At 41.9% G+C, this 14,034-nt stretch overlaps 1 protein-coding gene across 6 annotated transcripts in view; it reads left to right on the plus strand.

Moving 5' to 3' along the window:
• Nucleotides 1–467: 467 nt before the first annotated feature.
• Nucleotides 468–14,034, plus strand: part of Stard9 (StAR related lipid transfer domain containing 9) — a 108,030-nt gene continuing 94,463 nt past the window's right edge. For all 6 annotated transcript variants that reach the window (XM_074065756.1, XM_074065757.1, XM_074065759.1 and 3 more), the window contains exons 1-3: nucleotides 468–649; nucleotides 5,055–5,124; nucleotides 7,129–7,245. In XM_074065756.1, coding sequence (XP_073921857.1) covers nucleotides 603–649; nucleotides 5,055–5,124; nucleotides 7,129–7,245 — 234 coding nt within the window. In that variant the 5' untranslated portion in view covers nucleotides 468–602. The remainder of the gene's footprint in view (nucleotides 650–5,054; nucleotides 5,125–7,128; nucleotides 7,246–14,034) is intronic.

Raw genomic sequence — 14,034 nt, forward strand, 5'->3', positions numbered from 1 at the left:
TTTAACTACAGCACTGACAGCTTAAGCCGACGCAGCGGACAAAAGTATTCAAATTATCAACTTTTGGGCATTAATCAAAACAGATTTCCTTGACTAGCATGGACACCAGGTTCGAAAACAAAGGCTACTTTGTATTGTGCTGAGGCCAGGGAAGAACCAATTTGCCCCTCCACGAGGCTCCTTATTGGCCAATGCTTGGCAGACACCGCCCCTCTCGGGCTACGACTCAGACGTGGGCGGGGTCGTCCAGGGAGTGCGTGGGGCGGAGCGAGGCGGTAAGGGCCGCGAGTCCTCCCTCCCACCGGGCTCAGGATTGGCCAAGGCTCAGCGGGCACCGCCCCTCTCGGGTAGCGACGCGAGTTTGGGCGGGGCTTCCCAAGAAGAGTGTGGGGCGGAGCGAGGAGGGGTAGCCCAGGCGTCTTCCCGCCCACCAGGCTCAGGATTGGCTGAGGCTCTGCAGGCACCGCCCCCTTCGGTCTGCGGCTCGGGCTTGGGCTGGGGAGCCCCGGGAGGGGCGTGCAGCGGACTCCGCCGGCTGGGGTTGTGGCAGGGGTCAGGGATGCCGCCACTGGACGCACCTACTCTTGGATTGTGGCCGAGGGATGGCGAATGTGAAGGTGGCGGTGCGGGTCCGGCCTCTCAGCAAGAGGTGAGTCTGGGCTGGAGGGGGCGCCTGTGGCGTCAAGTGAGCCGAGAAGAGCATGAAATCTTCAGTTTCCCCGCCTCCCGTGAGATTCTGGCGCGGAGAAAACTCAGACACAAAGTAACCCTGGGATCGGGTGCGGAACCCGTAAAGCCTGGCGGGACGCGGCCTGGAATGGAGCTTTCGCGCGGTGTCCGGGAGAATAGCGGTTCCTCGGTGGCTTCAGGGAAGGGCTGCCTTGGGCGGCACGGCCCTGGCGTCCTGCCTGCGGAGTTTCCAGGGACCATGGCTCAGGGGTTGTGGCCCTGGATAGAGTCTTTCCCACTCGGCGTGACTTGAACGCCTTGCAGCGGGGTGGTGTCCCTGGAGGACCCACGAGGACTGAGCCAGAAGGGTGCGCGCTGGCAGCGGGGGTGGGGGGTGGGCGCAGGGGTTTCCTCTTCAAGGATGTGGAGAATGGCCCGAGAGAGCCGGCGGTTTCAACCTGTGCTCAACAGCTGACTTGATGAAGGGCGGAGCTGTGCTTTAGGGGACGGTACCCTCAGTTCCCCACAGATGAATCTGATCCCGCCCTTCTCAGCCCCTGAAGCATCCAGTGTCCAGTCACACATTGTCTTCGCCCTTTGACTAATTTTCCACTCGTGTGGATCTTTTAGAATTTGCTCACAGGTGGAGAACGTGCAAAGAACAGTCCTCTGTGGAGTTTAAAAAAAAAAAAACACCCGACAAAAAAAGAATTTAGGCTGGTAGGGAATAGATATTAGTTTTGGTTGGGAGGGGGTTGATGTGGAAGGAGGTGGGTGATAGGTGATGAAACTGGCAGAGTGTGGATCGGGACCAGAAGGCACGCATTGGAATAATTAGAGAAATTAAGACATTTCCGGAGCATAAGATGGCTTACTAACTGGACAGAGAAATCAAGAGAGGCATGGTCTCCCATAATAAATGTGGTATTAGTGTGGATTATGATTGTCCTCATATAAGCCATCGGCTTTGAAAAGTCTTGTAATTGATAGAATAATGAGAAAATGAGAGAGGGGAAAGAAACGAGAAAAACGTGAATACAGATAGAATAGGTAAAAGGCAAGAGAGGTACAATGAAGAAAGAAAGAAAGCAGCAGGTACCTGAACTGCTGTTTGGATTGGTAAATGACTTATAACATCTGGCTTCTGCATACCTGGGATGTGGTGGCTCAGGCCCGGGCTGGGGGATTCATAGATGCAGCTGTGCCCTGGAGGTAACCTCTGATCTCATTTTCTCAAAATTGTTCTTTTAAGATTCTCAGGATAATAGCATTGACCACTCTTTTTAACAGTAACTTCTTAGATCCTTGGAAACTGGAAAATTAAAATAGCACAGATTAGATTAATTGCATTATTTGTAGTTCTGGTAGAGGATAGCATATCTCATCCAACAAAAATTAAATGAGCACAAAAAGTTATTTACTTTTAGCTCAGGTGAAGAGCCTTAAGAGCAAATGGTAGAATGCCAAGACTGCTGAGCTCCAGGTGTGAGTAGATTTTAGCAGGCTGGAAAACTCAATGGGACCCCAGCTAGAGAGTCCAGACCACTCCTTTCTTGCCACGGAATTCTGTGAAGATGGTAGCTATACTCCAAGATGTATTATTATATTCACTGTTATCTTCACTGAGACTCTTACTTGTGGGGAATCTGCTGATGATGTGATTTGTTCCAGCCTTCAAATAAGTCATTAGTTCAGTTTCAGTTAACAAAGTCATTGGATCTGATGTTGTACTTGGGAAGAAACCTTGGAGATCATCTGGCCAGAGTTTACATTTTTGTGTTTTTCCACATGAAAAAATGGTTTTGCTTAAGATCTAAAAGCAAGTAAAGCCAAGATTTGAGTCAACAGAAAACTTGCACCTCTTTCTCAAAAGTAATCCTTTGCTCAGTAGAATTAGAACTAACCTTGAATAAATAACATAGGAAGTGGTTTTGATGTCTTCTCCTCTACCTCAGAGTTGCTTTCCATAATCCGAAATTCTGTATGTCATTATGAGATACTGCCCCGTGTACCCAAAAATCATTCACTGTTGAGAGGATGAATCTGTTCTGCTAATCCTGCAGTCCCCATTGCCCTCTCAGAAGTTACTTTTTGCACACTACGTTGATTTTCTGTTCTCTTTTCATTCTGTAAAATGGGGATGCCATTTCAGTAATTTTCTTATGAAGATTAAAAGAATACATTAAAATACTTAGGACTGAACTGGACTCATTTTAAGTGTTTAATGAAGTATTAGCCATATGGTTTTTAGTGGCTATCTTTTTTATTTTTGGGTGGCACTGGGGTTTGAACTTAGGGCCCCATGCTTGCTAGGCAGGCACTCTGCCACTTGAGTCAAACCTCCTGTTCTTTATGACTGTTTTTCCAATGGCCCTTGTACTTAGCGCTCTGGTCTTTACTAAAGTTTCATGAAAGAATATCAAGTGGTAACAGCTTGGTTACATTCCTCTCTGAGACAGTGGTTCTTAGACTATAGTTTATATAAAATCCACCTGGGGAGCTTGTTATTATTAATTACACCCTCTCCCTTCCTCATAGTTCTGATGTAGGACTTACCTCCTTTTCAAGTTGGTCACAGAGGCAAGTGGTAATAGCAGCTATTCTGCCTTATTTTGGGCTTTTCCTCACTAGGCATAACTTGAGCTCTTTGAAACCGGCTCTAATTGAAGTTGGTGGCCCATCTGTCTGTTCTCCTCAAATTCAGTTAGCCTTCATTTTGTTCCATGTTAACAGTGGCAGTAGCCTGGGTGGAAAGCAACATTTTAGCCTCCTGTGGTGTTATATCTTGCTGCCAAGAAAGCAAGTTCAAGACACTTTTTTTTTATGCTTTTTGCCAGAGTCTGCAGCAAATTCTTATGAGAAAGCAAACTTAATAATTAAAGATGTGAAATTTTCATTGCATGACTTATTTCTTGTCCAAATTTAACCTGTATTACTTTTTTAGCAGGTAGAGGAATAATAAAACCAGGTGCCAGCAGTTCACGCCTCTAATCCTAGGTACTCAGGAGGCAGAGATCAGGAGGCTCTCCATTCGAAGTCAGCCCAGGCAAATAGTTTGAGAGACTCTATCTCAAAAAACCCATCACAAGAAAGGGCTGGTAGAGTGGCTCAAGTTATAGGCCCTGAGTTCAAGCCCCAGTACTGCCAGTCTGGGTTCTACCGCTCAGTGGTAGAACACTTTGCCAAAAAACAATACAAAACAACAACAAAAAAAACAACAAACAAAAAACCTCTCCTGCCTTAAGTACTGTATGATAGATAAGAAGGTACACGAGGGCAATAAGTGCCATTAACTTAGGAGGCAGAAAAATTTTAACCTAGGCATTTATCCAGATTTACGGACAGATTTGAAAAAGGAATAATAATTTAAAAAAAATCTAAAGACCCCTGTTTCACCATGCCCCTCCTCAATTCTGGGAAGCCTGAGGAAGGATGACAATGATACTGAAGATACCTTCTGTGTTCAGGTCCTGTCTGGGAGTAATTTAATTGATAACTTCCATTGTAGTGAAGAAATACTACTGAATGTAATTCTCCTCTATTAACATATTGGTCTGGGCACTTTTGCTGAAGTTTTGTGTGTTGTTAAAACAGATGGATTTCAGGTATGTGGTCATCTGAATCAGCCTGTTAAAAGTTAATGTAGAGGCTGGTTAGTTTTTAGCTACTAGTTGTAGTGTTACTGCATAACTGCAACATAGGATCTTGGTTCTTAGACTGAAGAAAATGAAAGGATTTGGGAAGTCTCAATAAAGAGGACTTCCATACCTTTTCCATCAATTTCTATGCTCAGAATCCCAGAGAAAATGAGAGGTTGTGCTGTTATGTGCTGGGCCAAGGATACTCTTAAGATTTCTAAGCCTGATTTCTAAGGAATAGTTAAGAGCCCAAGCTTTGTGCTCAAATTTGGGTTTAAATTGAGGCTCTGCCAATCCTACTTATGTGACCTTGGACAACTTATACAGTTTTCTAAGCTTTATGTGCTCCATCTGTAAAAATGAAGATGTATTAGGAAGCTATATCTGGAAAGTGGGAGGATAGGATGAGTAAGATGAACAATGTATTGTGTACCTAATACAGTGCCTCACATATACAGGGTGATCAATAAATGATGGTGACTATTAGTGGCTCCAGAGTCAAACTGTAAGGGTATAGGGAAACTTGCCAGCTAAGGGAGTCCTTGATATGATATCCACTTATGGGAATAGCAGTAGAGAAATGTTTTTTTTCCCCCTCTTCCCCCTGCACTAGTTTCAGCTTTTCTTTTTGTGATTTTTTAAAAAAAGGTTCCTTCTCCTTTTGTAAATGCCACAGTGTACCCCCACCCAGCACAACAATAAAAAAAAAAGGGTTCTTTCTCATATAAACTTGGGTCTTGTTTCTAGGGAGACCAAAGAAGGGGGAAGAATTATTGTGGAAGTTGATGACAAAGTGGCCAAAATCAGGAACCTAAAGGTAAGCCTGAAATTGGTTTTCCATTTGCTTTCCACTGAGGAGCTAGTATTATTGCAGGGGCTTCTGGGGTGAAGGAGTGTATGAATGTATTTAACATGGGGATATGGGGACAGAAGGGCATATAAAGGGAATTGTGGGAACATCTTGGATCAATCATAAAGCAAATAAAAAAAGAAAAAACCAGAGAAAGTGCAGGGGCTGTGGCTGTTACAGCCCAAATTCTATCAAATGGGGTGCAGCTGCTTTGGAAACTGGTTAATCACTGCTTTGAAAATAAACATGGGATGTTATAGGGTCTGTGACCAGCTTAAATCATGTTGAGGCAATCTATATGTCTATTTAACTCACCTGACCACCAGGTAAACTTTGTCCTAAGCCTCTCTGCTGATACTGCTTTATCTAGAGGCATCATTAGGAATTTTAGTATATACCTGATAATGAAGGCTTTATATTGGCCATACTGAGGTCCAAGTATCAGCTTTTAGATTCCAAAAGGGAGTTGGTTACTAGCCTGAATCTTATTACAAATTTTCTTTCACAGATCTGACTGAACTTTAAGTTACAATAGGACAGACACAGGGAATTTCCTTCCCACCCCTCACCCTCTCCTAGAGGCAATTTCCTCCACCCCTTCCTCCATTTATCAGGCCAGCGGAAGATGGACGGGTTCTTTCTTTGTGGGCCTTGAGAAGTGGAGAGAGAAGAGGGAAGTTGACCATGTGACTACTGCTTTAGGTGGAAGGAAGCCAGCATTCCTGAGAGCTGAGGAAACTGATGGGCAAGAGTGAGAGTTATCTGGACTCTAGACCTGAGAGCCATGCCCACTCCTGTGTTACTACTACGATGTAATCTGTTTCTTCTTGTCAGTACCTCTCTGCTAAAAGAGAATGAGACCTGCCAAACACTTTCAACAGGAGCTCCTGGGGAACAAAGGACCTTTTATTCTCTGCCATCTCATATTTATTTCTGTTGCCTAATCATTTCAGCTGTTTTGTTCTGAGCTCTAATATTTTTTGTTCTTAAGACTAAATCTCAACTACAATCAAATTTTTTATGTCTACTACACACCTCTGGGGCTGCTTATTTCCGTAATGTCAGTTATCCACTAACAGTCTCTTCTGACTCGTTCTGATAACCTCATTCTTCTGTAGTTTTTCTTTTTCTTTCTTTCTTTTTTTTTTTTTTTTTTTTTTTGCGGTGTTGGGGCTTGAACTCAGGGCCTTTACCTTGAGCCACTCCATCAGCCATATTTTTTTGTGAAGGGTTTTTTTTTTCAAGATAGGGTCTTGCGAACTATTTGCCCAGGCTGGATTTGAACTGCGGTCCTCCTTATCTCCTTATCTCCTTATCTCCTGAGTAACTAGGATTACAGGCGTGAGTCACCGGTGCCTGGCTGCCTTCTGTAGTTTTTGATGGCTAATGCCAGGATTGTCTTTTCCTGTCAGAGTGTCTAAATGTTAAAGAGTAAGACAAGGTATTTCTGTGAACAAAGCCATTCTCCTTAGTACCCTGAGGTCAGTGTGTTTCCAAGCTGTGGCTCTTCCCTCACGTACTTTGGGCAATTGGAATGTTCCTGGCTCTTCTGTAAACGTGGTTTCTAAATTCACAGGAGGTGGATATCTCAGGGGTCTCAGTGAAAGCTCCAGATTGGTGGTGCATATCAGGTTCAGGGGCTGAACTACTCATGCCCTTCCAGTACCCTCTCTGGGAATGTTGAGGGAAAAATGATAGTGATGATGAAGAGACTCAAAGAGAGGGAGAGGCTTTCTGTCCTGAGCTGTCCTAATATCTATGTGCATATTTAGACAGATACATGACAGCATAATAAACGTATTTAGTTCTCTGGGGCTTTATTTGTACCTAATGAGATAGAGGCCAGGTTATTTTTTGCAGATAGATATGATAAACATTCCTATGACCAGTCCAGTGCTATCTAGTTATAGTAGAGAGTAATCAAGTGCTCCTGGCCAGCTTCTGATACTGTGTTTCTGTGTTTGATTTTAGGTGGCCAGTCGACCAGATGGTTTTGGAGACTCCCGGGAGAAGGTTGTGGCATTCGGCTTTGATTATTGCTACTGGTCAGTCAACCCAGAGGACCCTCAGTATGCATCTCAGGACATGGTAATGTCATTTGTCTTCACTCTCTTCAACTTTTAAAAAATGTTTATAAAGATGCTTTTCAAGGTACCATTGCACAGATTAAATGTACTCTAATTGGTACTTTAAGAAAATGTGAATACAAACTGATGGGTTTTCAAAAGGGAAAAACTCCAGAACACCAAAAAACCAGTGGCCTATTGAAGTAATCATGTCTATGGTAGCATGAACAAAAGAAACTTACTTCAAACACAGTGTTCTCATCATGTATCTGACTCTTCGTTTCTTTAGCACTGGAAAATTAGCTTGGAATTGCTAAATTCCAAATTGCTAAATTAGCAATTTAGCAAATTGCTAATTAGCTAAATTAGCAATTAATTGCTAAATTAGCTTGGAATCAGGGCTCTGGCTATTTCTTAGGATATTTTGGTAAGAAACTAGTATTTTGGTTTAAGAAATGGTAGTGAGAGACATCAGTTCCAGAAAGAGTGAAGGAGGTGGGAAAAGACTGCTTGGCAGGGCATGGAACTTGGCTGGTATCCATTTAGACTTGGTCCTCAGCGTGATTCAGGTGGATGTAGGTTAGCTCAGGTAGTCATAGGCCTAAGCCTATGACTTAGGCCCACTTGGAACATGACCTTGTACTGTGAACAGTGGAAGGACCCAGGAGTCCTAGAGGCTGGTATTTTGAGACTTACACCTGTTCTTGTTCTCCTAGGCAGAGTGTGAAAGGGTGAGGCAGCTAGTCTGCCAGCATGCAAGGTATGTAGTAGGTGAATTCTATTCGCCTGCTGTCTGAGGAACAAGAGGCCAGCCAAGGCCTTGCTGGCTGAGGTTGTTTGTTGCTATTCCTGGGCCTTATAGCTCTAGTTAGCCCTTTCTCGAATTTTTAAGGCAGCTGGAGGTCTAGGCAGTGGGTTCACAGGACATCTTTGTTTCTGGAATGCAATAGAATTGTCTTGGTTTGAGCACTGTAGAAGCCCATGGTTTCAGTCCCCATGATGGCCAACAAGTCTTGCCTCATTCAATTCTGTGATCACAGACAATAGACTTCATCCCAGCAGTCACCAGTATACTCTGTGAAAGTCTACTCCTGAAATTAGAAAAAAAAATTGTAAAGTGGTCATAGTGGTGCATGCCTATAGTCCCATCTACTCAAGAGGCCAGGGCAGAAGGATTGCAGGATCAAGGCCAGCCTGGGAAGCTTAGCAAACCCTGTCTCAAAATAAACAAAAACCATGTCCCCATTTATTTGGCCTTTCAAATAAATGATACCTTTTATTTGGTATCATTATACTTACATATGAAAGAAAAGACACTCTAGGAATATATCCTTAGCAATTCTTTCCAATTGGAATTGGAAATACTTTGGGGGAGACCTGGGCAACCATATTCCTTTGAATAAAAAGCCAGTCTTCTTTCTGCCAAGTATTTAGTTTTTTGTGAAACTTTTTAAAAATTATACCAGAGGAACAGCCTTATCAAGTCTGAGTTACTTGGGGGAGACAGTACTGATTTTTTGCTAATGGCAGACTGCTAATAGTGATTGTATAGTTCTAAACCATGGAAATGTAATTTCCCCATTCTTTCCTTCTGTGAGGAACACATGGAAACAAGACCATAGACCGCTGTGGGATTTGTTGTCTCTCTAGGCCCTTATATCCCAAGTACTCCACCTTCCTACTCTCATTGTATTGCTATAAATAGTAGAAAAGGAAATGTAGACATCACCTGACTCTTATCAAGTCTTCTGTCCTTTGGAATTTGAGGACACTGGAAGGTCCAGGTTTGTCTAGTGGTCTTGATTTTTATCCCCGAACTCAATGTGTATAAAACTCAATGTACTTAGTTACTGGTATTTTGCAAACTCTTTCATTGAGACCTACCAAGAGCTAGGAAAAGAACTGAGTCTTAATAATAGAGGAAGGACTTTAGTAGCAGTCTACCATTGTCACTGTATTTGTGGCTTGAAGACAGTGGTCTTTCTATTAGCAGAAAGTGTGAGCATTCTGATCGCTATTTCAGACCACCATGGCATACTTGTGGCTATAATGTACATACATAAGAATTAGCTATTTTAAGTAACATTTGATAAAACAAATATTGGAGGGGGTGTGTATGTGTTAAGACAAAACAAAACTTACCCATGTGCAATATTGATGAGCTTGGATGTGAGTTTTATGTGAGGCCCGTGTTTTACATTTATGTGGCTTAATTATATTTGTAATCTAGTAGAAACCCAAAACCATAGAAGAGGAGAATTGATAAATAGGGTTTTCTGTTGCCTGATTGGAAAGTTACTGGAAAGATTGAATGGGATCCAGACAGGAAACCTGTGCAGAGAGATAAAACAAGTGAATAAACCTTGGAGGGTTTATTCTGACTTGTTTATTAATTGTCCAAGTCCCTTATTGTCAGGATAGGAGGAGAAAAGGAAGTAAACCTGTCACCAGCTGGAATAGGGTCAGAGCTCCCAGAATGGTGCCAAAACTTACATCAACATGATTCTGTCATGAGGCCTCATTGCTTTGCCACAGAAATCAAAGCCCAGACTTAATCACTAGGACATAAGGGCAAGCGAGGCAGAATATCATAAAATCATAGAACTTGGAGGGAAAGAATTTAAATGTTACCTAATTCATTCTCTCTACAGGATTTGTGACCATGTTTGGTTAGGGGAGTCAGTCTTATGAAGCATAATGTAGAAACAGTAAAATTCACCTTTTTTTTTTTGAGACGTTGTCTCACTATGTAACCCAGATTGGCCTCAAACTTACTATTTTTGTGTGTGGGGGGCGAGGGGGTGAACTCAGTGCTTCGCTCTTGCAAAGCAGGTGCTCTACTACTTGAGCCACACTTCCAGTCACTATACTCTTGCCTCTGGCTCCTCAGTGCTGTGAGAACAAGTATGCACCACCACACCTGGCTTTAAATCCCCTATGTACAGCATATAATTCTGTGAATTTTGACAAATGTATATAGGTGTATAACTGACACTACAGTTATACATATATTATATAAAATACTCCATCATCCCCAAAATTTCTTCATATCCCTTAGTAGTCTATTTTTCCTACCCCAACCTCTGGCAACTTCTGATCTCCTTCTTGACTATACAGTTGTGTCTGATCCAGAAGGCTGTGTAAGAGGACTCGTGCAGCCTGTAGCTATTGGAATCAGGCTTCCTTTACTTTGCTGTGTTGTATCACATCTTCTGTCCTCCTTCTGTCCTTGGTTCAGATGTACTTAAATCATCTGTTCACCCAAATGGACTCTTATGGCTTTGGACACACTGATTCTAACTGCAAAAGGTAAGGAACCAAGTCCTTGGGTCCTGGTATAAAAGAAGGGTTGCAACACTCTTAGAAATATAGCAGTGACCTTAGATATCAAAATATCTGAGAGAAGTAATCAATGGGTTTTGAGGAAATATCTAAATATCTGGCTTTATCCATTCATACGTGTTATCAAGAATGTCACCTGTTCAGTATTGGTCCTGTCTATTAGTTTGTTAGCACTTGAAGGGAACTTAATTGTCATTAAGGCCAGGGTTTCTTAAGTTCAGCACTATTGAATATTATAACATTTTTTATAAGCATCTGTCCTGTGCATTGTAGAATATTTGGCCTGTACCCACTAGATTCCAGTAGCAATCCTTGAATTGTAACAATCAGAAATATCACCACACATTAACCACTAATCTAGGTCACCCCCCCCCTCCAAGTTACCCGCATAGCCATGTAACTTGTATAGGGAATATACAAGCAGCAAATGCGCAAGTGGGACTGGACACATGCTTTCTTTTACTTTCTTTCTTATTTTTTTTTTGAGACCCTGTCTTACTGTGTAGCCAGGCAGTCCTTGAACTTAGGATCCACCTGCCTTGACCTCCCAAATGCTGGTTTACAGGCACTAGCACTTGGACCCATGCTTTCTTATGGTTGTCTTTTCATTGCTTTGTATCTCTGCCTCCCTCTTTGTATATTTATTTTATAGCCTGAAAATATAAGTTCAAGGTTAAAATTCCTTAGTGCTTTGTCACTTTAATTCCTTAGTGGCAACATATCCTAGTAAATAGATTCAGCTATCAACAACCATGAGCCACTGGAGGACACACCAACTCCTCAAAGTTCTGCTGAGAGGCAATTTTATTTGTTAAGTGCCTAGTGACAACCAGATGTAATTTAAATGTCTATCATTTAATTTAATTTCTGTGTAATCTATATTATTTACTCCATTATATAGATAAGGAAAAGGCACAGAAAGGTTATAAGACTTGTCCCAGGTCACTTAGCCAATAAGGGGTGGAACAGGATTCAGACCCAGGATTGTTCAGTTCCAAATTAAATTATATGACATTTCCATTAAGCCTCACTGACACTCAAAGTTAATACTCTTCCCTATCCCCTGGCCAAAAAAAAAAAAAAAAAAAAAGGATCCCATTTAGCCTACTAATGATTTGGTCATCTCTTTCCATATATTATCTGATTTAATCCCTTCAACTCTCTCAATGGCAGAGGATTTTTACCCTCCCCCCTTTTAATAGATGAGGAAATTTAGGCTCAGTGATGTTCCATGATCTGCCAAAGTCATATAGTAAGAAGTCCTAAATTTGAACACAGGGTCATCTGAACACAAAATTCATATTCTTCACTGTGCTACAGTATAAAAAGAAAACAAAATGGACATGGGAAAAGGAAGAGATGAAAAGTGGAGGGGGAAGAGAAAAGACTGTAGTGAATGGGGGAGTTATGTGGGATTATACATCAGTCTTGTCCATTTCTCCATGACCTTGGTGTCACCACCTTACCATTCTTAAGGTGATGCTTGTTTTTCTAAATTGTGTTTCCACTGTTTGTTAATATTTGAATTTGCAGCCAAAGTTTTTCTTCAAAATTGGCCTACATTTTATCTGGCTTGAATCTTTATTACAGTGTCTGAAATTAGTCTTGTGTTTAAATTTAGGCATAGTTGCTTAACTACTCTGCATCCTAGTTTTATTAGCGATAATGTATGCCTCAGAGTTATGTGAGCCAGGCGCTGGTGTCTCACACCTGTAATCCTAGCTACTCAGGAGGCAGAGATCAGAAAGATTGTGGTTCGAAGCCCCAGGCAAATAGTTCAAGAGAGTGTATCTTGAAAAACCCTTCACAAAAAATTGGGCTGGTAGAGTGGCTCAAGGTGAAGGCCCTGAGTTCAAGCCCTAGTACCGTTTAAAAAAAAAAAAAAAAGGAGTTACGTGAGGAGGAAATGAAATAATTATGTAATGTGTCTGCCTAGTAGTTAGATGCATGAATCCTTGCATTCTGTGGCTGGGTCCCTGTTGTAATGAACGTTATAGTGTAAGAAAAGAAAGGTCCATATTTTTTTCACAGAGTTAAAATAGATTTGAAAATCTCTCTTTAAGTCTGGGCATAATTCCTTCTGGGACCAGTGCACTCCACTTGGAAAACTAAACTAACCCTCCTGGTGAGGAACATCTGTTGGAGCAGGAATCCTCTGCTTAAGTGTATTGTGTTAGCGCCATTGTGTGTTTGTAAAACTTTCCACGAGGAACATTAGCTCAGCTTTGCCACCAAGAATGTAAGTGGCTGTTCAAAACAAATCCATACTGAGTCAATAAAACTCATGTCCAGGAACAAAAAGCTACCCAACCCTTTGTGGAAAGTAGTTGCTTTTATTCTCCTGGGAATCTTTATATTTAAAATAGTCTCTTATTTGGCTAAAACATTTGTAACTTTTCCAGATGAAAAAATCATGCAAATGAGCAGGAAATTTTTTCCCCACAACCACTAAGGCCAAAACTAAAATTACAATAGTAAGATGATTTTTTTGTATTTGTTTGGCCTTCACAGTACACTAAATACCAAACAAAACACAGAGCACATCACTGCCTGCCCTCCGAGAGGACTGAGCTAGGGAATTATAGACTCACCGCTTTGGTATGGAGATGTCAGGAGTTTGGGGAGGGAAACTACACACACCCCAGAAAGCGATTAAAAGACTGGACTAGAGACATCAAGAGGAAAACTGCTGTTAACAAAGTACACCTCATGTGCATTCGGCGTGCGACTGTTTAGTGAAGGAATGTTGGTCCAGAGGCAGGAAGACAGGCCATAATGCTTCCTAAGTACTCAACGATATGGCCTTCATTTCCATAGAGGATTTCAATTAAGTTGCAGAGAATTGTATGGAATTAAAGCATGAAGAGTGTCCCGTGCAGAATTTTTGGATCCTGATACATAGTAGCTTACTAGTTGAATTTACAGAATTCCAGAATGTTGAGATGGGAGTACAGATGCACATGTGTAATCCCAGCTGCTTGAGAGACTGAGGAGGAGTATCTCAAGTTCCAGGCTAGCCTGTGTGATGCAGATCCTGTCTCGAAAAGAAAAAAAAAATCCAGAGTATTGCTATTAGAAGAGTGCTAGATTGTTTTTAAAGATGAAGGCCTAGACAGACAAAATATCATTATAGAATGTTTTTTCTTTTTTGGCCAGTCCAGAATTGTTCTTAAGGCTACAGGGAATGTCTGTTGCTTATTCTGTTGGCTGGTACCACAAACTTTATGAGATTCAATACAAAGGTCCAGCAAAGCAGGTAGTGTGCGGCCAGCAGAATCCTAAGAAACCTGAATGCTTTCTTTTGTTTTGTTTATCTTTTTTGACAATTCTGTGCATTGAATTCAGGGCCTTGTGCTTGCTAAGGTAAGTGATCTACCACTTGAGCCACAACTCCAGCCCTTTTTGCTTTAGGTTTTTTTTCATATAGGGTCTTGTACTTTTCTCAGGCTGGCCTCAAGCCAAGATTTTC

Source organism: Castor canadensis, chromosome 2, assembly GCF_047511655.1.
Source record: "Castor canadensis chromosome 2, mCasCan1.hap1v2, whole genome shotgun sequence".
NCBI lineage: Eukaryota > Metazoa > Chordata > Mammalia > Rodentia > Castoridae > Castor > Castor canadensis.